We start from the raw sequence: 21,473 nt of genomic DNA, 5'->3' as shown, positions 1-21,473 counted from the left end.
CCAATCATATCCATGAAATGAGCAGACACCATTTGCTGGTATTTCTTTCCGGATGACAATATTAGAAAAAGCATTGTCAAGCCATGAATTCAGCCAAGGTCATGCTTGTCATAAAATCACTTTCTGACATTTACCATCATCATTTTTCTGATTCCAGTTTGAGATTAATATAAAACTCTGGGTCAGCATTACATTCCATGCAGCCATATGTAGCGATCTATTACAAAGCAAACAGAGAATGACGTACAGTAAAGGTTCATAAATCAGAACATACATCAAGTCTCCCGATAACTACCATAACTTTTTAATGATCAAGTTGACGTCAAAGAGCAAGATGACAAAATTGCAGTATGCAACTGAATACAAGAGGGGAAAAATTAAAAGGAAATCAAGAGCACAATAAAACCAGTCAAAAGGTCATAGAAAACTAGAGAAGAATTTAGATAACCACTCCTTGCGTGATTCCGGACTACGGACTAGAAAGATCTTTCCCTCAATCTCATTCTTTAATAAGTATTCAAGGGCTGTTACCGACAGCCTTTCATTGTAACCACATGCTTTTATTGCTTCCCATGTATCCTCACTGTAATTTCTAGGTTTTAATGTCTTTATCACATCTATCAACTCTCCTATCTTCATAACCAAGCTCTGGATGTCAACATTTGCAGCCTGTTGCCTCTTGGTCCTTGAGGATGTGGCCCTCCTACGTGACTCAGGCGATGAATTGGGAGATGCAGCGGGTGTAGAAACGGCTGGCTCTTGCTGACATAAACCTCTAACCTGACTGTTTGAAGCCTTCGCAACCTCTTCAATATCATCTGGCCCCTGCATATTCTTCTGATGTTGTTCCTCAATTTCTCTATCAATAGAGCCAATATATTGATTTCCATCTTCAATGAACTTCCCAATGGCTTGATCGTCAGCACATATGATAGCTAGCTCGTCATAGTAATCTATAGAATTATTCAGCAACCAAGCATCCCTAGGATGAGCCTGCAAAGCAACATATTAAAAAACATAAAAATAAAATAAGTGTCCTGATAATAGAAGTGTAGCACTTAATAGTAAAAGGTTGTTGCTTACCTGCACATAATCTTGGTAACCACCAGTTCCCAAACTAATCATCTTGGCAACAGGATCCCAACTGGCTCCACTTAGACATTTCAGCTTTTGTATTTTGTTCCACTGGGTCCTCAAAGTTCTCAATCTTTTTTCCACATCGGTTTCATCACATTTTATTTTAAACTTTTGAGATACAGATTCTGCAGCAGCTACCAAAGCACTTCTCTTGAATGACATGCCTACTTTCATGCCAATTGCTACCTGATCAACTAGGAATCTTAGAAGAAACTTGGACATTTCCAGGTTCCATTTAAATTTTTTGCAAGTTTGTTGACTTCCAGTACTTGGGGAGGTTTGTTTGTTACAAGCTGTTTGTGATGCATCAACTCCCTCCACTATATTTTGCTACAAAAAATAGTAGCATTTTCTATAAATATACGATATTTAGAAAGTTAACTAGAATCCTTTAATTAATAGAAAATAAAATCCCAACTACAATGCATCGATATATGAATGTGTAACAAAATTATTTGGTAAAATCAGAAGGATAGATATTAAAAATTCATATCCAATAAACAAAAAGTAATAGTAATGAGAAGCATGATTAATCTGTCGCATCTCAATTATGCAAATTCTCAAAATAAACAAGTTTTCATCTCCATGTTCTTTCACCATTCTAACTAGCAATTGATCCCATAACTAATGTGATATTCCTCTCACAGCTCTCATGGCATAATCTCTTGGTGTCACCACCATTATAAGACTATGCAACTGACAACATACTCAAATTATAGCAACTCAGGTCAAATAAGGGAAATGAGGCTAGCAATTAAGATTTCAAAGATGGTTTCAACACCTCAAAAAAACAATGACAATTAGTGGAGTGCCATAGGTTGGATATTTCTTTTGCATTCCCAGCCTGATTTTCTTAGGTGAAACTTCCAAGTGGTAATGTAGACCAGGACATGAAGAAATGAACCAACAGTTCATTATGCATCCTGTATGAATCAAGAAGCAAGTTCTTCAGTGGAGGTGTTGATTTATCAGTAGCTATCCTCCAACCTCTTTATCCATAAACAGTTTGATAAGTATCTCTCTTTGTTGGTATTATGCTTCATTTCTACTCGATCCCTTTATTAGGCGAGAGGAACTTTCAAGTCCTATTGTGTGCTTAAACACAGGTTAGTTTCTTGCCCTGGATCCAACTTGGATTTCCTATTCCATAAACCCCTAAACTCTAATTGCTCTGCATGCATTTCCACTTCTCTTACATGACCCGTCAGATATAGTTAGTGTCATGTTACGATCTAAGCCTTTGCTTGCATCGTCAACATCTTATGGCCTGTTAAGTGTATCTGTAGGTGAGTGTGTGTGTGGGGTTAAACAGGTAATGTGAAAAACTAGTTTAGAAATCATCAACCAGAGTCTATTTCAGAGCCATTCAATCTAAACATATCTGCAGAATCTTCACAACCACTTTTACTCGAAGACATTTCTCCTTAAATCTATACTGTGTTTGGATGTCGAATAGCTAAGCACCTCTTAAATAACTTTATCTATTGGCCCCCAAACAAGCTATCCAGGGAATAATTTTGTTCACTGTTTAGTTGGTACTCCTATAATTAGTGGGGTAAAGTTGTGAAAAAAAGCGAATAGGTAAATAGAGGGGGGAGAGAATGAGCTTTGGGTGATTAAAGTCAATTCACCCTCCCCTATAATAATTTTAACACGGTTAAGTATTTTTTTCACCCATCGACCGAATAAGTTTATTCATCACTTTTTGAGTAGCTTTTGACTGGTTAGTTGGATAGCTTCATACTTTCCACAATTTAATTAGCATCCAAACACCATCTAAAAGTAAGGCCGGCCAATTGTGACCCAACACGTCAACCCGATCTGTGTTCGACCTGCCATAAGCAGGTTTGAGTTTGGGCTTAATGGGTTCGAGTTGTAAATAGGCTGACCCATTTAACCTGTTCAACATTCGAGTCAAGTTCAAATTTCAAACATCTGACTCATTTAACCTGTTTAATATCTGGATCAAGTTGGGTCAGGTAACCTATTTACTCTGTTTAACTCCTTTAATCCGTTGAAGACCTGTTTAAAATCTGTTTAACCTGTTTCTGTCATGTTTAAACTGGCCCGCTTAACCTGTTTAACCTGCTTAAATCCATTTAACCCGTTAAAAAACCACTTAACCCAGTTAATCTGTTTAACCTGACTTGACATGTTTAATAAATATGTTATGCAGGTCAGATCGGGTTATCTATTTAATAAACAGGATGGGTTCGAATCTAAAGTTTGACTTGTTTAATAAACACGTCGGGTTCGGGTTAACGAATTTTTGACCCGACCCACATCCAACTTGACCCATGTCCAACCCAACCCAATCTGATTGCCACCCCTAGCTAAAAGTCATGAATTTGATTTGGGGTGGCATTTCAGCAAACAAATTATGTTCATAAAGTCCCTATCCAAAAAATTAAGCCGAAACACTGCACTGGAAATTAAAACCACAAGAACAAAACCTCACCACTCCAAGGTGCAGCCTTTCAGCTCCGGACAAAGATCCTGCCAAGTTCTGGGCGGCCATCGTAGTTAAGCACCGCGGTCGGCCGTTCCTAGCACAGCCCGCCGTGGCGGAAGGAGCTGGACGGATCGCAACTAAGAAAATTGGGGAAAAAAAAAACAGTAGAACTAATATAAATCGGGAGATAAAGAGCTAAGGAGGGCAAAAGCGCACCTCGAGTAGAAGACGAGAACGAGATGAGGGAACTCTCGGGAGAATGGCAGCAGAGAAAAAGAGTAGATCGATGGTTCCTTGGTGCCGCCGAAGGCAATGGAATGAGATGGCCGAGCTCGGTTGCTGCGAATAAGGCCATGCTTCTTCGTTCTGCCTCTCCTTTCGATGACCGCTTAAAATGGCTGTCGGGAGGCAAACTAATCACGGACGAGCACGGCCGTTCGACGGAGGGAGGATGCTGGATTTTGAATTAGACCGCTTTACATTATAATTTAATTTTATTCCCCCGCTAGAAATGTGCTATGGTGAGAGTGGAAACAACGTAGGGATGGACACCCGCCGCCCAGTAACATCCGCAAGTTGGCGGAAGATTATGGCTTTTTAAAGCCATTCATATGTATCGAGAGGCACATAGAGTTGTAGACCGGATCGCCTTCCTTATTGCTCGGCATTCGAAAAAGATATTTTGGGCGTATTATATAGCTGCCTTTCTACCTCTACGCCATTTCCTTTCTCTCAACAATGTTAATTATACTCATGTAAGAGCTGTGTGAGCCGTTGTTGTACCCAAAAAAAAAAGATCAGCTGTGTAGACTTAAACATGACACTGCTGGACTCTCATGTTGAATTATTATTGTATCATATATTTCTTCGCACATGGAATGCATGTGTGTGTCTACATGCAAAAGAGAATGAAAATTAATTTAGGTTATAAATAGGCTCAAGCCTAAAACCAAGTTAAGATTTAAATCCCGAGCATGCGCTTGGGCTCATCCGAACCTTGCCCAAGAATATTTTGCTTAAATCAACTTAATTCGGGGTATACTTTTGGGCTAGGCTAGGTTCAAAGCATGTCTCTATTTAATTTTTACTAGATTTTTAATTTAAGCCTAGAGTGAGACGAGACGGCAGGGACAAGAGCTCTATGTTGTTGGAGTTTTCATAAATGTTACAAATCAGTCATTCATAAAATGAATAGGAGATGGAAGAGTGATGGCAAAAATAGAGAAAACCAACACTGTTCACTCGGTCTATCTCTTTTAGTAATGCATTGATATGGTACTATCATGCTAATGCATAAAGTATGCATCTTTTGCATATGTATATATCTACAAATGCCTCAACGCTATGCCTGATAAAAAATTTTACATCGCATCTTTACCACATATTACTTCAATACGGTGAAATGCTCTGATTTCCTTGGATCATATTGCATGGAACTTTGTGCTTAGTCCATTTTGACCGGAATTTGATTACCGGCATTTCACCGTAAAAAGTTTGAATTTTTACATCGACATGATAATGATTAAATAATTAAATATTCGTACATGTTAACGAAACGGTTCATCTACGAAACTGTTATGGTGGCCGTTATTTAAACCACGTTCTTTAACGCAGTTCCGTCCTTCTGCTCTTTTCTCAAGACTCCCGCGATAGTCTTGCATATATTTCCTAACCTTCTGCTCCCCTTGTCTTCTTCGCGAGCGATGGAGAAGAGGGAGGATCTGAACTCCATCCTCCCCTTTCTTCCTATCATCCTTCGCTCCTCCTCCCTATTCTGGCCCTCGAAAGCCCTAGAATCTCTCAAAGCCCTAGCCCTCGGCCCCGACGTCAGCCGCGTCGATTCCGGAGAGGTCCTCTTCGACGCCATCCTCGATCTCAGGGACGCCATCGGCCTCTCCTCCGAACGGCTAGCCTCCAGAGCCGCCGATGGATACGCCCTCTTCTTCGACGAGGTTCCCCCCCTCTCGACTCTCTTTTCCCTTGTTTTTATGTTTTTTTCTTTTTTTGGTGCTGGGAATCGATAATTCGAAGAAATATTAGGTCGAGCAATATGCTTTCTCGTGAAATAAAGATTGGGATTTGACTAGTTTAGTGAATAAGGTCAAAAAGATTATAGAAAAGTTTGCAATTTGGGAGTAAATTGTGGACTTGTTTTTCTTTTCTTTGGGTAGCTGATGTCTAGGGTGGATTCGAGGGTGTGGTTTGGAGAGGTCATTCCGAGCCTTGCAAAGTTGTTGGTGCGGTTGCCTTCTCTTTTGGAAGCCCATTATCAGAATGCCGATGAAGTTTTTGGTGAAGGAAAAGCTGGGCTTCGCATAATGGGCCCACAAGAAGCAGGCATTGTGTTTCTAAGTCAGGTGAGCTTTCTCTTTATGATCAATCTATCGATGTTTTGTAAGAATTTAATGGCTTTAGAGGTGTCTAGCCCATTTACTCAATTGTCTTCATGCGTTTTGTAGCAGTTGGTTTGCTTTTCTTGATGGTTTAGTATGTCCTCTTCCCTCGAATTTTTATCTGTCCTTTCTTTTTTAAATCTCACATTGTTTAGAACTGTTTAAATATTTTGTGGGTTCCCATTATACTGACACATCTTGTTATTATTTCAGGAATTAATAGCTGCTCTTCTTGCATGCTCACTGTTTTGCTTGTTTGCCACCAGTGAAAGGAGTGTCAGATATCTTCCACTCATTAACTTCGATCAGTTATTTGCGTAAGCCATTTCTCCCTGACTCTTGCAGTTGTTGTTTTTCCTTGGATGTTTATAGTATTATGCGAACATACTCGTCAGTTATGCACTTGCTCTTTTTTTATGAAACATGCTCTGTCTTGGTTAGAACTTACAAAGGTTTGTATAGTCAATTTATGCAATTAAGAAAGAGTCTACTATGACAACCTATCCCACTAATGTTGCGATTAAGTTGTCCAAAACACTGTTCAAAAGTGAAAGGAAATGGTGGTTGATATTTAGCTGGCTAATTGTGTTTCCCAAAACTGATTCCATTGGCTTAGTCCTGTCTTGGTAGCAGAGGAGGTGCGTAGATTGGTGGCATATATTTTTTCTCACATCCATGCAAATATGCCATATTCGCTTACATTGTCAAAAAATAGTTGTTATTGTCAATGTTATGAATTACTGAATTGTATTATGTGCTAAAAGGTTGTATAACTGAGCCTTGAGTTCTTTGCCTTCTGTACCTGATACCTTTTTAAGCTGAAATGTGCAGAGCTTGTGTAGACATGGTAATATCACTTTGGTTATTACGTGATACACCTCATCTATTGTTGGTAGATCCATGAGGCAATATTTTTTGCGAAAGCTATAAGTGACTCCATTATCACACTTTACAGGGCCCTTCATCCTCATGGTAAACAGAGCCAGGAACAGAAAATAAAGTGCATTGTTCACTATTTTGAGAGGATATGCCACTGCATGCCTACAGGTTTTGTTTCCTTTGAACGGAAATCCCTTCCTCTGAAACAAAGTTGCCATGACATATCATATCTCAAGGCTGCTTTTTGGAGGAAATCTACTGTTTCTCTTTGCCCGTTTGAGGTAAATTGGAAGTTGTATTTCAAACACTTGCCTTCATAAGCGTATCCACCAAGAAATCATATTACCATTTTGCCTGATTTTCTTAATTCAATTAAATTCAGTCTCCTGAGCCTGCAAAACAATTGGAAACAGTTTTGAAGGCAAATGCAAGTTGAGCAAGTATTATGTGGATGTCTCTTGTAATTTTTTGGGATATTCCTTTTTTTCGTGGGACACAGTTAATTTCGGATACTCCACTCCCCTTTCTCGTGCTTGTTAGACTTCAGATGCTTTTTATTTAGGCATCTATGCCACGATCTTGTTGCTCAAATTTTGTGAAAGCAAAACAAAACGAATTTTCCTTCTTCCAAACATTGACCACCATAATCATTTCCTTTTCTTGTCAGGTCTTTTCTTCTGGCTTGATTGAAGAGCAACAATGTGAAGCTCTTGAAGTAGATTTTGCAAATGAATATTTGGGAGGAGGTGCTCTTAACAGGGGCTGTGTGCAGGTTTTCCTTTTGAACTTTTTGAATAGGTAGATGCCACTTTGCTCTGTCTTTATATTCTTTTACAAAACAGGGAGATTTACTACTGCACATTTGTTGTAATCAATGAAACTCATTCAAATTCCTTTAACCAACTTGATTAGTACATAGATTGGAACAAATATTCAAATGCAATAATGCAAACAAAACATTGTTAGGCAGAAATGACAGAACTTCAGTTTTTATGTTTACTTGAGGGTGTGGGTAGTCTTTTGCCGATTTTAACGAACATGGTAGTCATCATTTAAACTTTTCACTGCTGAATAATATATCCTTAACCAATAAACTTTAGTATTTTTGCTATTTTTTCTTTAAATTAATTTTTTGGGCTTGATCAAGTTGAGAAATAGAATTAGAGATTTATATATGGACACGTGATATTTCATTCTTACATTCTTAAATGCTTTCCTAGTCATGTGCTGGTTGCAAGTTTTATTTGATCTAATGAGATTTCAAACATATTCTTGGTATAAGGATGTTACCTATTGTTATAAGACCATCCTTGACTTATATTATGCAAGTCATACTAATGACAAGGCCTATAAACATGCTGGGCTTGGGCCCATTCATTTGAAGCTTGGTCTTAGATTACAATAATTGATTTTTTCCCATAGTTGTATCAGGAACATTATAAAAATTCCAGGCAAGCATGGGCTTGGCCCATCATTCCATTATGAGGCCTAAGCACAAGCCTAGCATGAATAATGCCTAATTGGTTGAGTGAATGAGAGAGGGTAGAAAAGACAACAGTAGGAATATGAAGGCTGGAGCATAATGATAGCATCTTCACAATATGATTGCTTGGTGGAAGGATGGTGGCCTAGCAGTAGGATGACAACCTAATGTTGTCTAACAATAGTTGGGTAGTGATTGGAGAGGACCTAGGATTAAAGTATCTTATGTGCTAAATTTGTCCCAGTCCTGGGCTGGCACGATAAGATATATCATACTGTGCCATGCCTTGCTAATCGCATGTTCAGGCATGTTTCATGGCTGATGACGAAGAAAATGGGTTTATGCTGGTCCATATCAGTCTGCTAGTCCTGCACAGGCTGATGTGGACCAACATGGACCAGGATGCAATTTAGAGGTACAAATGTCTGTATTTTTCCTGTACTTTTCCAGCATAATATGTTTCACATGGTATGGGCTGGCAGTGTACAGTGACTTGATCCTTTGAGAACTTCCCTTGTGTCTGTACTTTTACATAGAAGGAGGAGTGCATCTATTCTAAACTATGAGAGTAGGTATCATTATAAATAACAATTATTTCTACTTAGTTACTTGCCAGGTCTCTTGCCAGGTTTGGATCGAGCCATTGGTGGCTGAATTGTGGCCAAAGATCATTTGTGGGCTTTAATGTAGGCTTGGATCTACCTGAAGCCCAAACTGTTTCAGCCCAAACTTCATCGAGGTGGTCCTAGGTCTATTTATAAGATTCATGTGTTTGGTTTCGGTCTTTAAAGCTTGATCTCACTTCTAAATTGAATTATCTATGCTTAGGTAGAAGAGTTGTATCCTGAATATGACTTAATGAAGATGGTTCAAAATGTTTGGATATATCCTGAATATGCTCATCAAATTTGTGTGCTATATTACATGGACTGAGGTATGAGTGTTGGGTGTACATGTTGGATTCTTCTCATCATTAAGAACTTCTTCTTGCAGACCCATACTCATGAGTGTTGGGTGCAGGTCCTTTGTGGTAAACTGAAGGATCCAGGTAATAACAGGTGTCAGGTTGAGTCCAGTCATGGACATGAATTTAAAAGGAACAGTACTTGAGTCATGCCAAACTGAGACCTTAACCTGCTACTTTGAATCTAGATGTTACATACTGTATGCACAGTGATGCCCTTGATCTTGCATCAATTCCATATCAAATATAAATCAGTATAGATATCTTGCTTTGTTAAAGATGCTGATGTTTCAAGAACTTGAGTGGATATTTTCCATTGCTTTGACTTGTTGTCAGATGTTTGTTTTGAAGCAATTATCTTAAGCATATTGGAAAGTCTCTCTCTGGTATATTACTTGTTAAATGCTGTCTTGCTTTCTGTTATAGATTTTCTAGACAGTATGGGCATTTCTGCAAGTCAAGGATGCAACATTCTCTACTTAGGGAGCTTTAAAGTTATGGACTTGCTATCATGAAAATATGAGAAAGTCTAGCTCGTTACTTTTTACTCCTAAAATTTTAGGATATTTTCATTTGTCATAATGTCCTAAACTGCCATGATGTCCATAATATGAAAAGGTATGCATTAATTCCAATATTTTTTCCTGCTGACAATGGGTTTAATTTTTGTATATATCTTCATTAGCACTTCAGGATGCATGAGACTAGGTATCACTGATACATCATCATAATTACATTATAGAAGTTAGACCAACAATAGAATACCCTGAATGGCTCTGGAGGAAGTGGAGGAACCCCAACCCTGGAGGATAACACAATTGCCGGGCACTCAATCATTAAGAAATGATCAGAAAAAAACAAGTTTCTAGAACCTATAAGCTTGCTAGATCAATTTTAGATATGGACTTTGTCAAAACCAGTATTCAGATGACTAATCTGACTATAATTTACAGATAACTGTGCACATACAGTTTGGTGTATCATGTAGGCCAATATATGCACTTTTGTAGCATGCCAGTTCGTTATAAAATCCATTTTCTGGTTTAGATTCAAATTATGGAATATAAGATAATGAAACCTACAATTTGTATGAAAGGCTATTATTGTTGGTTTCTGTTAGTGTTATCGAAACCAAACAAATGACATTGAAAAAATGAAAATTGCATTGGGTTAATAGATTTACCATTATAATGTTGTTTTAGGTTAACAATATTTAGTTTTGGGAAAAATATTGATAAAAAAATAATTACAGAAACTTGTTATAGAACTAATGGATATCCTATTATGAATCTGAATTCAACCTGAATGTAGTAGGAAAAATCTGAATCTGAATCAGAACTCTAGTGTATTATCGGGATTGTTTTTGGATCTTTCTTGTATCCAACCGAAATATGCCCTGTTCGGAAACCTTCCCCCCTACCCCTTCAAAAGAGTGAAAAAAAAGAAAAAAAAATCCTTTGAGCATCAGTGTTCCTTTCCCTAGCAAATATAACTAAGCATTTTTCTCTATTGCCATGGTTTGATCTAGTCGAAGGCTGACATTTCATATAAATGTGCCATTTGTTTTCTTTTCTTTTAAATTAAATATTCTTTCACTGCCTTGTTTATGCAGGAAGAGATTCGATTTATGATCAACCCAGAATTAATTATTGGCATGCTTTTCATGGCCTCCATGGGTTATAATGAGGCAATAGAAATTGTTGGTGTAGAAAGGTTTTCATGTTATGTGGGGTAAGTTCTTTTTATTTAATTTTGTAAAAGCACCAAGAATACATGTTGTTGGATGACTGTTTGGCTGAGAACTAAACATAAAATTGACATGGTTCTGTATAGAGTTAGTGCAAGTGATTTGGTGGTTTAATTGAATTAGGTGGAATGTGCAAGTGATCATTCTTTATGTGCTTAAAACATTTTCATTCATTTCCAAAAATTTATTATGCAGAGTTCTTTTAGCACATAATGGTGACGCATGTTCAATAATGTGGTGCTTCTTACCTTGGTTTGCTAACTAAAACTGCTAATGGCGGTTCCAGGCTTTATTTGATTAAGCGCAGGAATGATCTTAAATTGATCTATGGCCAAAACAAAACAGGAGGCTTAAATTATGACATAGACCACCTTTGGTTTGACCATATGACTGATTTCAAAGATATTTTCTATTTCTGGAGTTGTTTCATATTGTGTTCATTTTTCTGCTATTGAGTATCTTAAACCTTGTGCTTGTAACTCTTTCTTTTTCCAAGCTCCATTATGACTTAACCTTCCTGTTTTAATGCGATGGCTATTTATACACCTCTTTTCTGCACCTTGTACAAGTGGTAGTCTTCATGTTTGCTAGCACTGCCTTTTTCTCGTAGCATGTGTAATCCTAGAACTTTTAATGGGTAAACTCTGTGTCTCTTGTTTATAGCATACTCAGCAGCTTAGAGAGTTCCTTCTGAGTTCCATTGCACATATGCTATTGTATCATTGCATGTTCAATTAGCCAGACCAGGGGGATTGTGTTTGTCTGTTGCGCTTCCCTTCTCCTATACTTTTTGAGGTATTTTGGGTTGACGGGGCTGCCATTTTTTTGCCATTTCATGTATTGTATTAAAGGAACAAATTTTTTTCCATTACTGAGGGAATACTTGCAAAGTGGGATAATGGTTGCAATGGTTAGTTCCCATTAGTGAGGTTGCTAGTGTCAGAAATGGATTTGAAAGGAATATCAGTCTGAGAGTGTATTTTGGGAGTGGACTATTCTCGTATTGAGCCCTCATGCCATTTTCTGCAACTTGCTGTTGTTGACCTATTCTAGTTAAGGTTAATTTGTACTCCCATTCTTATTGATGGTATACATTTTCTTTTTTCTTAGATGTCACAGATACATGTGAAAATAGAGTTTGAAATTTTAAGTTGTTATGTACTAAAAACTCAACATTACAAAGGCTTAAATCTACTTAAGCTCAAACTAGAATGTGCCTTGGATAAATTCATGGGAGTATAAACACTGGAAGTTTTGAATGGTAAGCGGAGATCAGCTACCTTTATTGCAAAATGAACACTTAAAATATTAAAAGATGCCAACTTTCCATGTAATATTTAAAATATGCTCTCAAATATCTCTTAAGTAGTTTTGCTCTGCATGAACAATTTATTAGCCAAAATATTTGAAAGAATTTTGAAGCACCTTTCCCTGGAAAGGTGTGCATCCTGTGATCTAATTCACAGAACCAAGACAAATAGAATAGATTGTTGTTTGTACTTCTGTTTATATCCCATCTCAACAAGCTAGCTGGAGACTGTAGGCAAGCGCCATGTGGACAAAATTAGGCAGGCTCAAAGCAGATGAAAGTCGCATGACCCTTGATGAGATAACCGGTTTTGGCCGTGATAAATTTCACCAAATGTGAAGGCACAAGCTGAAGACGTAGAATTCGGTTATGATATAGATAAATAGGCTGAAGGATCAAAATCTGGTCATGATCAACCACGATGCACGGGTGCGAGTTACAGCCCGAAGGATGTTAGCTTGTGGTTTGGTTCGTAGTTATACTACACGTGGGATCATGGGAGCGAACCTTTGGAACTGCTGAGGTTTGTGGCAACAGGGCAGTTTATAGAGATCAGCAGTTGTTTTACATTTATTTTGTTACGTATAAATAAGTAGAGTTGTACTCCAAAAAAACCTTTGGATATCCAACATATCGGAATTCTATTTTATCCTATCTTAGCTTTATTTTACCTTATACTTTATTTACTAGTAGGACTCTACCTTAGGAGTATTGTTAATTTAGATCTTTACTACTGTAGCCTAAGCTATACCCTATCTTTAACCAAATCCATCTTCTTCGAATGGTGGTGTGACAGAGGCGAAAATCCTTGAAGATCAAGGCACCTAGACCCATGCTACTCTTATATCCTCCCTTCGATTATTCCTTTTCTAGCTGCTCTAGTGCTGGTGGCATGCCAGTAGGTCAATAAGTTCTGTGGCACGCCTAGAGAGAAGCCAGACAAATAAATTCCAACTCTAAAATTTGGTTATATTGAGCTCTAATGCCTTTGAAATAGGCTTAAACATTTTTTAATACCTTTTATGCCTTATGCCCTTATGGTATTAGGGCTAGCATGGCTCCATGATCGCCTCGTCTCCTTTCAAGATTGTGTCTCATGCCAGTAGGTCAATAAGTTCTGTGGCATGCCTAGAGAGAAGCCAGACAAATAAATTCCAACTCTAAAATTTGGTTATATTGAGCTCTAATGCCTTTGAAATAGGCTTAAACATTTTTTAATACCTTTTATGCCTTATGCCCTTATGGTATTATGGCTAGCATGGCTTCATGATCGCCTCATCTCCTTTTAAGATTGTGTCTCGTGACTATGAATGTGACATTATGCTCAAATTGAAATCTGCATCTTGAAGTGAGGAACCTGCCTTTTGATGGATTGATCTAACGTATATTGCATGTTGATCATACCAAAGTAGCCTTCATATCATTTGTCTGCCCATTGAGTTGCCCTGCTCACCTTCCTCAAAATAGGTGAGAATCTCAAGATGGATATTAAATGGGCCCTGCATTAGGCTGCAATGAGTTACTCATGGTATCTACAGTCTGACACTATAAATGTGCGACTGGTGAAACATCATCAGTCTGGCCCTTTGAGTTACTTGTAATTAAGGAGGCCTTCCAGGTTTGAAGTTCCTTTCCCATTTATTTACTTATATCTGATTTATGTGATTCCTTACTGCACCAGAGCACTTATATCAAGTCTGGCCCTTCAGCCTCCCTCACCCACAATGCTGAGAATATGCTTCTTTAGTCGATTTCCCACAAGCCTTGCTTCAAAAAAGGATATATTGGAAATAACATTAATTTATCTAAGATAAGGCTTCAGATCAAATTGACTTTATTACAAGCATGAATGGTCGAGTAGGGTAACAAATGTTGGTCAGATACACAAGGATCATAATCTTTCTGAAACATTAATCATTTGGTTTTAGCCAACACTCGTTCAATATATGGAATGTAATGCATGTGTCGTGTTCGCAGGCAACCTATACATTTATTGAATTTAATCTTATTTTGTATTGTTACATTTGTTACCTTGAGTTTAAGAATTTATTAAATGTTACAGCTACATAGTGGCTGCTTGATTGAAATTCTGCCCATTGTCATGGTACTGTATTGTAGGTATGGCTCCTCGTTCTGTTTTGCGGGTGACTACCTGGATAAGAAGCTATTTGATTCAATAGGCAGGAGAAAGACAAGGATTGTTGCAATAGATGCTTTATGCAGTCCAAGAATGATGCAGTATGAAGTTGATTGTCTGGTTAGGTATGCCAAACTTTTATTCTTGGTATAATAGCTTTTTCAGGACAATATTTTATAAAAAAGCATATCAGTCGAAATTACTAGGATATACCAACTTGAAGATGTTTTGTCATGCTTTAGTATATTGTCTATGTTCAGAACATTTGTTGTCATCAAATGGCTTCTGGTATATTGTCTATCTTCAGGACATTTGTTTTGTCATGCTTTAGTATATTCGCTATCTTCAGGACATTTGTTGTCATCAAATGGCTTCTGATATGAAGACCTATAATGTTTTTTCCTTCATCTCTTTAATATGACCTTTGACCTTTGTTCATCAAAAAAAAGATCTCAACATTTAGATTTTGTAAGTTTAGCATAATTGAGTCATCTTGAATCAATAAGACAAAACACACGACATCCACAAACTATTAATTATCTGCATAGTCAAAGGCTGATTTCTGAAGTCACTTCCAGATCGACCTAATGTAAGATAATGTAGAAAAGAAGAGGAAAGCTTAATAAGCATTTAGAAAGTGAAGAAGTGTCAATGTAATAACGAAGAACATGGTAAAATCATAAAATTTGGGCTATGTAGAAGAAATTTAGAATTGTAAAAACCTAGCAATTAATGAATAGAAAAATGTCAAGGTGCAAAGCATCAAAAATTGGATCAATGAAACTCAGTTCTGTGGTTTACCTTTGTTCCTTATATATGCTTAGGATAAAATGTAACCAGTTGTATCTAAAGAATTGTCAGCCTTGAACCTACAATATGTCAAACTTTTATAATTTTTGTTATTCTTTTGATTCATGCAGGAAAGGGCTGCATGAAGTGTAAGGAAAAATACCCGTACTTAAATTTATGTGTTTCCCTGGCAGAGAAGGCCAAAATAATTACACGTCTTTGTAATATCTCTTACTGTTGGTCTTTGTTTTTTCTGTAGTACTTTCTTTCCTTCACTCCTGAAACATCAATTGTTTGACATCGTATTTGGAATGTTGTCATGGTGTTTGTATGAATTATATCCTTAGATAAGAACATGGTTAGTGTTGTTCCTATTTCAGCTTCAATGTTGTCTTGATACATCAACATATCTTTTGATTGTGTGTCGTCTGTATCCCTAACTAGAGTTCTTGTTTATTGCTTTCTTGACTTCAAGCTTTTCCCCTTTCTTTTTATTTTTTGTTGAACAGGGAAACAAATAAAGCATTTTGTGGATTTCTGGATAGTTCAATATATCAGCACTGCTTGAAGATTTTTCAAGATGCTGATGAGAACAGTAATGAAGTTTCCATTGCTAACTGCAACATTTTTCCAGTAAGAATTGTCAATAAGATGTTTACTTTGGTTAGTTCTCAAATATCCTTGATAAAGGGGCTCCACAAATTGATTTAATTGGGCTAAGTCCCTTTTCTTCTTTTCTGCTTTCTTGATACCAGATGGCCTGTCCTATTAGGTTCTCTTATTCCTACACATTTTGGCCAAAGTTTTGCCTTTTTCCTGTCCATCATTATGTTTTTTTTTGGTTTCTGCATGCAATCAAACAAAACTTAACCTTGATATCTTAAAGGACTGCATATGTTTTGTCTAGAAGTCTATTCATGCTCAGATGATGCAGTTGCCTTATAATGAATTTGATTAATCTGATGTTGTTTGCTTGCAGTAACTGCCTCATGCTTTGATCTACTTCATGAACAGGTTTGTGAAACTACTACTACTACTGAACAAGTCAAAGATCCGGACATTTCTGAAAATGAAAGTGCAAGCAACTTGGACTTGATTGGTAATACTGAAAATAAAAGCTGTCAGGTAATAGACTCTCAGGAGGATATTGGGATTGCAACTGGAAACTGGGGCTGTGGAGCTTTTGGTGGAGACCCTGAAATTAAGAGTATGATCCAGTGGCTGGCTGCATCGCAGGTATCCTCTTTGTGAGATTCTGCCGCTATCTAATGATAATCGCATTTGAGTCTGTATTATTGGGGAAAGTTGTAAATGGTGGAATATATTCCTGAACCATGCATCTTTCAGCAGGAATGACTTTTCATTTCTCCCCTGGTATAATCTGGTGGCTGATGACACCGCATAGTTCTTCACATTGTTCATTATAGACTTGATGACATTTGTAGTCCTAGCCATTCACACAGTATGCATTCTTCTACAAAATATTAGAACAATAAAAGTTATGGGTATAAATTATTAAACTTCTTTTCTAGTTCATTTTCTTTTCCATTTGAAGTCCAATTCTTGTATTCCTGTGGCTTTAGATGTCTGCAGACTGTCTTAGTTATCATGTATTTTTGAATGAAAGGCTAGTAGATCATGAGATTATAATGTTTTCCCCTTCCTTTTTCTTTCCTCATGTTGCAGGCATTAAGACCTTTCATCCACTATTACACATTTGGAGAAGCAGCCTTGCAGAGACTAGAACAGGTAAGCTTGCTGCTTTTATTGTTATTATACAGTATATTAGCTTGACATTATGAAAATCTCAACGTGTACACTGGATAAATTCATATCTTATGATGGAAATCTTGCATGAACTTGGAAAAATGTTTGCAGTCAGCATCAATGACAACTCTCTCTCTCTCTCTCTCTCTCTCTCTCTCTCTCTCTATATATATATATATATATATATATATATATATATATATATATATATTATATATATATATATATTATATATGTGTGTGTGTGTGTGAGAGAGCTTAGGATTATGGTGATTTAACTCATTCCTCTGTTCAAATATGTATTCCTTAACTGTTGTGGTACTGAATGTGGTCAATAAGATCGCTGATGTGGTTTATATTTCTATCTGTTTAAATTTTCTTGAAAAATAGTGCTAGTGGTGGATTTCACAATGACAATTAAATCAGGTGACTCAATGGATCTTGCTGCATGGATGGACGGTGGGTGACTTGTGGAGCATGATAGTTGAATACTCATTCCAAAGGTTAAGGGGGGAGGCTAATGTTGGGTTTTTAACTTGGCTCTTACCTGATCACAGCACAAGAGATGTGCAATATATGTCAGAGTAGTGTCATTCTTCAGCTGGTCTTCAGAAGCAAATGGAATTGATTTTTAAAATTTTCTAGTTTATTTCTTCTAATGTGCGACTCATTTAGTTCTTTTTCTCTTTTTTTGGTGTTTGACTATAATTTGGCTATATCACTTCCTGATAGCTATCAGTAATCTTATTACTCTCTGCCAGGAGTGAAGGTTGTTGGGAGTTAGAGGGGGAGGTGTGGAATGCAGTCATAATATTCTGTTTAAATTCTGCCAACTTAGGAGGATTTTTCTAATTGTCGGGGCAGTCATAATATATGTTCTTTTGTTTTCCTGATGGCACGTATATATGCTGCTAATCTTCAACATCATTGGCTTGATATGTATGCTGGAGAGGCATCTCAAGTAAATGATGGATAATGTAAAGATGATAAGACTAATTTTGCGTGAATCTTTTCAATTTTTTTAAAAAGAATGTTATGAGAATAAATCTTGCTTGCTCATAGGATTGCGAGCGCTGAATTTTCCAAGCTGCTTGTGGATATTGCAATAGGCATGCATTTCTGTGGAGGGTTTGGGATTTGTGGTCTTCTTATTTGTGTGGACAATGGTATGCTGTTTGATTGCTGGGTCGCTTGTTTTTCCAGCCAGAAGTGATGCTATTTGGTCTGTAGAAAATCAGGCAGCAAGTGTAAACATTAGCAGGGCCGATGTGATACCATGAAGTTACCCAGTCTTTTAAGTTGATATGCAGACTCAGAAGATAGGTATATGCAAGAACATTGTACTTAACAGGAAGCAGAGCATGGAATAGCTTTTTATAAAGCATTTTGTGATCTTGGAAGGCTCGAATCGAGTTTTGACCTATCAATTCTGAATCAGATAAAAATTCTGCAAGACGTACTATCCCCATGTGGGAGTGATGTGCCCCAGATGACACAGAAGAGAAACTGTGTTTGGTTGCCGAATAAGTTGATCTTGAGTAAATGGTTGATTTCTTCTGATTAACTTGATTAGAAATTTTACTTTTTTTGATAAGGAGTTGGGGTATGTTTGGTTTCCAAGAGAATTGCTTGCAAAACTAATTTGTGTTGAAAAAACTAATCTTCTGATTATTTGCTTCGTTAGAAAATATAAATCGGAAAAGCTATCTCTAGTTTTCCATTAAACTTTCATTTCTCCAGAAAAAGTCTTCTTTGAATAAGTTGGTAATTTTCTATCATTTTGGGGGACTACGGTGGTCTAAATGGATTAATGTAGCTTGAGTTTTCTCGTTTAACCCAGAACCAAAGTAAATGCACGGAAACTCCTTATCCGAGTGGAACAGAACTATGATAATGTGGACCTATTAGGTACTGTTTTTGTTTCTGTAGATCCTAAAAGAAAAATTAATTAGAGTGCAAACACATACGATGATTTTCTTTTTGATCCTAAAATTTATAAAGCTTTCGTGGCACAGATCCTAAAAGTGAAAAGTAGAATAAGAAATAGTATAATTAATTTACAAAAATTTTTAGAGAAACTCAAAATGATAATAAAAAAGAGTTTTTTTTTGTTGCACAAATACCATTTTAAATATCGAATTTTGCATGAATATTTTTTTAAATTTAATATTTGCATGTATATCTTCGTAAAACACTTGTTTTATTATTTTTTTATTCTTATTTTTGCATATGTATTCATGCTATCTAACGTCGTTAAAAAATTAACAATTTTAAATTAAAATTACTAAAATATTTTTAATGGGTAAATGTATAAAAAAAATTATAGGGGGGGACCAAAAAAATTCTATTTTATTTTAATCAAAATAAATATGGTTTTTATTAACGATATTAAAAGAATCATTATATTAGATGTATTTATGTAAAAATAGTATTTTATTAGGGTATAGAAATAAATATAAATTTTAAGAAAGTATTGGCACAATTTTAAATTTTTAGATGAATATTCATGAAAAAAAAACTCAAAAACGATCAACCATGCCGCTTAGTATCGGGCTGGAGAGAGAGCGGGCCGAGGTCCGAGTCAGGTCAGGCCCGGGTGAAGTCCGTCTAGACTCGGCCCACTTGGAATCCTCATCCAATCGATCTGACGGTACCTGGTCTACACTCCTGAAAAGCCAAAAACTTCCATTTCGAAAGCTGTGGGCGCTTACCCTTTGTTCATCCCACAAAGCCACCGAGAGTGCTCTCTTCTTGATTTGGCTCAAGCTCTACCCGAAGGCAAGCAGGCATTACTTCTTCCTTCCCCTCGCTGAAGCTATCCAAGAGATTAAAAGGAACAGCTGCTAATAGTATCTATAATTATCTCTTTGCTCGCAGAATGGCGCTACAATGTCCATTGCTCCTCAACTGTTCGACGCCTGTTCCAAGAGAAGAGACCCATCTCCAAGTCCCACTTCTATGTGCTCGCTCTGTTCCTCTCCGCCCAAAGAGTCACGGGAGCTATAAACCTCCTTCACCAATTGCTGGTGGTTTCGTTCCCACGTCCCCAAAGCTGGTAAAAGATTTCCTGCTTCCCACGTCCATTGTGTTGCATGTCGTTTCAAACATAGGCTCATGAATCATCGAACTTTGTACGTGCCGCTAATGAGAAGAAGGTGAGAGCTTCCAAAGCAATTGAAGTTGTCCTCGGCGATGGGAAAGATGATGAAGACACCGACTCTGACGAGGAAGAAAAGAACCACGGCAGTGATGATGGCCCGTCTCTAATGACCGAGGAGGAGAGGAAGGAGATGAGGAGGAAGATCAGGGAGGTGCTCGACAATGCACCGGATGCAGAAGAGGAGACCGACCCAGTCCAGAGGAAGATTAAGATGCAAAAGCTTTTAGCTGATTACCCTCTAGTTGTTGAAGAGGATGATCCTGACTGGCCCGAAGACGCCGATGGGTGGGGGTTCAATTTTGATCAATTCTTCGATAAGATCACGATCAAGAATGTGAGGAAGGACGACGATGAAGATTACAACAGTGATAAGGAGATTGTGTGGCAGGATGATAACTACATCCGGCCGATCCATGACATAACTGCAAGGCAGTGGGAGGACACTGTGTTTAAGGACTTCAATCCTCTGATAATACTTGTTCACCATCGATATAAAAAGTCGGTTCTTGTTCTCTTTGATCCACATTGCTGCATTGTGGTATTGACCAATGTGTGTCGCTGAAGGCATTTTGATATTGTATACAGGCCTGAAGAGAATGAGAGGGCAAGGAATGAGCTGGAGAGGGCAGTGCAGATGTTCTGGGAATCTGGGTTGCCTTCGCCGAGGGTAAGACATCGAAATGCCTGCCTCCTATTACAAGACTAGAGAAGTGATCGCCTTTCTCATTCTAACAAGAATTATATGGTGGCAGTGCGCAGCTGTAGATGCTTGTGTCGAGCATGATCTGGTAGATGCTCTGCAGGTGTCAGGTTTCCCTGAAATCCTCTTCACGCATGCAGGGAAGATACTGCACCGCGATAAAGGTATATTATTACGGGCATCTAGATGGCCTACAATAGATAATTGGAATGAGTCTGAAAGTGATTACCTTTTTCTGTTGTTTCAGTGGTTCGGACGGCAGATGAGTGGTCGAAGATAATGGCGTTTTTCTTCTACAAAGCTGGTAGGCCATCATTCCTGGATAAATCAGTTGGCCAGAGTTGTGAGAAGATCCCATCTCTTAAATAGGAGCAAGAATTGCTGAATTATAACTTTGTTTCTGATATCAGATTACAAAATATGTTGTATAAGGATTGTAATGTTGAAAGACAAATTTACTGTAAAATAAACTAAACCTTGGATCAGATCTTGGACCACATCAATTGATTCAGTAGTTAGCTTCCTCAAGTGTAAATGTTTTTTGTTTCCTCAACCAG

General features: G+C 37.5%; 3 protein-coding genes across 7 annotated transcripts; 2 read left to right on the top strand and 1 right to left on the bottom strand.

Moving 5' to 3' along the window:
• Nucleotides 1-142: 142 nt before the first annotated feature.
• Nucleotides 143-4,338, bottom strand: LOC103706077 (uncharacterized). 2 transcript variants are annotated; one of them, XM_039134432.3, is made up of 4 exons: nt 3,806-4,338; nt 3,596-3,726; nt 1,084-1,467; nt 143-993 (listed from the first exon to the last, which is right to left on the bottom strand). In XM_039134432.3, the coding sequence occupies exons 1-4, from the start codon at nt 3,942-3,944 to the stop codon at nt 418-420; spliced, it is 1,230 nt and encodes a 409-aa protein (XP_038990360.2). In that variant the 5' UTR covers nt 3,945-4,338; the 3' UTR covers nt 143-417. The 2 variants fall into 2 exon arrangements, with proteins under 2 accessions (XP_038990360.2, XP_008788280.3); XM_008790058.6 differs by having other exon boundaries at nt 3,596-3,711; nt 3,806-4,335.
• An 852-nt stretch (nt 4,339-5,190) lies between these two features.
• Nucleotides 5,191-18,142, top strand: LOC103706076 (poly(ADP-ribose) glycohydrolase 1). Of its 2 annotated transcripts, none has more exons than XM_008790056.6 (11): nt 5,191-5,541; nt 5,761-5,946; nt 6,196-6,299; nt 6,938-7,142; nt 7,529-7,633; nt 10,921-11,039; nt 14,483-14,626; nt 15,800-15,923; nt 16,305-16,526; nt 16,977-17,039; nt 17,483-18,142. In XM_008790056.6, the coding sequence occupies exons 1-11, from the start codon at nt 5,293-5,295 to the stop codon at nt 17,642-17,644; spliced, it is 1,683 nt and encodes a 560-aa protein (XP_008788278.3). In that variant the 5' UTR covers nt 5,191-5,292; the 3' UTR covers nt 17,645-18,142. The 2 variants fall into 2 exon arrangements, with proteins under 2 accessions (XP_008788278.3, XP_088571007.1); XM_088714881.2 differs by having other exon boundaries at nt 17,447-17,583.
• A 1,363-nt stretch (nt 18,143-19,505) lies between these two features.
• MRL7-L (Thioredoxin superfamily protein) lies at nt 19,506-21,451 on the top strand. Of its 3 annotated transcripts, none has more exons than XM_039134445.3 (6): nt 19,506-19,842; nt 19,934-20,111; nt 20,212-20,714; nt 20,802-20,883; nt 20,969-21,080; nt 21,164-21,451. In XM_039134445.3, the coding sequence occupies exons 1-6, from the start codon at nt 19,553-19,555 to the stop codon at nt 21,283-21,285; spliced, it is 1,287 nt and encodes a 428-aa protein (XP_038990373.2). In that variant the 5' UTR covers nt 19,506-19,552; the 3' UTR covers nt 21,286-21,451. The 3 variants fall into 3 exon arrangements, with proteins under 3 accessions (XP_038990373.2, XP_008788277.4, XP_008788276.3); XM_008790055.6 differs by having other exon boundaries at nt 19,601-19,842; nt 20,209-20,714; XM_008790054.5 differs by having other exon boundaries at nt 19,676-19,834; nt 20,209-20,714.
• Nucleotides 21,452-21,473: the final 22 nt, after the last annotated feature.

Source organism: Phoenix dactylifera, chromosome 2 (assembly GCF_051530095.1).
Source record: "Phoenix dactylifera cultivar Ajwa chromosome 2, Ajwa_hap1_PhDact_Kaust_v1.1, whole genome shotgun sequence".
NCBI classification, from domain to species: Eukaryota; Viridiplantae; Streptophyta; class Magnoliopsida; order Arecales; family Arecaceae; genus Phoenix; species Phoenix dactylifera.
This window is presented reverse-complemented; position numbering and strand designations above follow the sequence as displayed.

Coding starts and splice junctions, on each gene's coding strand:
- LOC103706077 (XM_039134432.3), bottom strand. CDS start 3,944: ATGGCCTTATTCGCAGCAACCGAGCTCGGCCATCTCATTCCATTGCCT. Junction 3,727..3,805: donor GTTCTCGTCTTCTACTCGAG/GTGCGCTTTTGC, acceptor CAATTTTCTTAG/TTGCGATCCGTCCAGCTCCT. Junction 994..1,083: donor GTTACCAAGATTATGTGCAG/GTAAGCAACAAC, acceptor GTTGCTTTGCAG/GCTCATCCTAGGGATGCTTG.
- LOC103706076 (XM_008790056.6), top strand. CDS start 5,293: ATGGAGAAGAGGGAGGATCTGAACTCCATCCTCCCCTTTCTTCCTATC. Junction 5,542..5,760: donor ACGCCCTCTTCTTCGACGAG/GTTCCCCCCCTC, acceptor TTCTTTGGGTAG/CTGATGTCTAGGGTGGATTC. Junction 5,947..6,195: donor GCATTGTGTTTCTAAGTCAG/GTGAGCTTTCTC, acceptor TTATTATTTCAG/GAATTAATAGCTGCTCTTCT.
- MRL7-L (XM_039134445.3), top strand. CDS start 19,553: ATGAATATTCATGAAAAAAAAACTCAAAAACGATCAACCATGCCGCTT. Junction 19,843..19,933: donor CTCTACCCGAAGGCAAGCAG/GCATTACTTCTT, acceptor CTTTGCTCGCAG/AATGGCGCTACAATGTCCAT. Junction 20,715..20,801: donor GTTCACCATCGATATAAAAA/GTCGGTTCTTGT, acceptor TATTGTATACAG/GCCTGAAGAGAATGAGAGGG.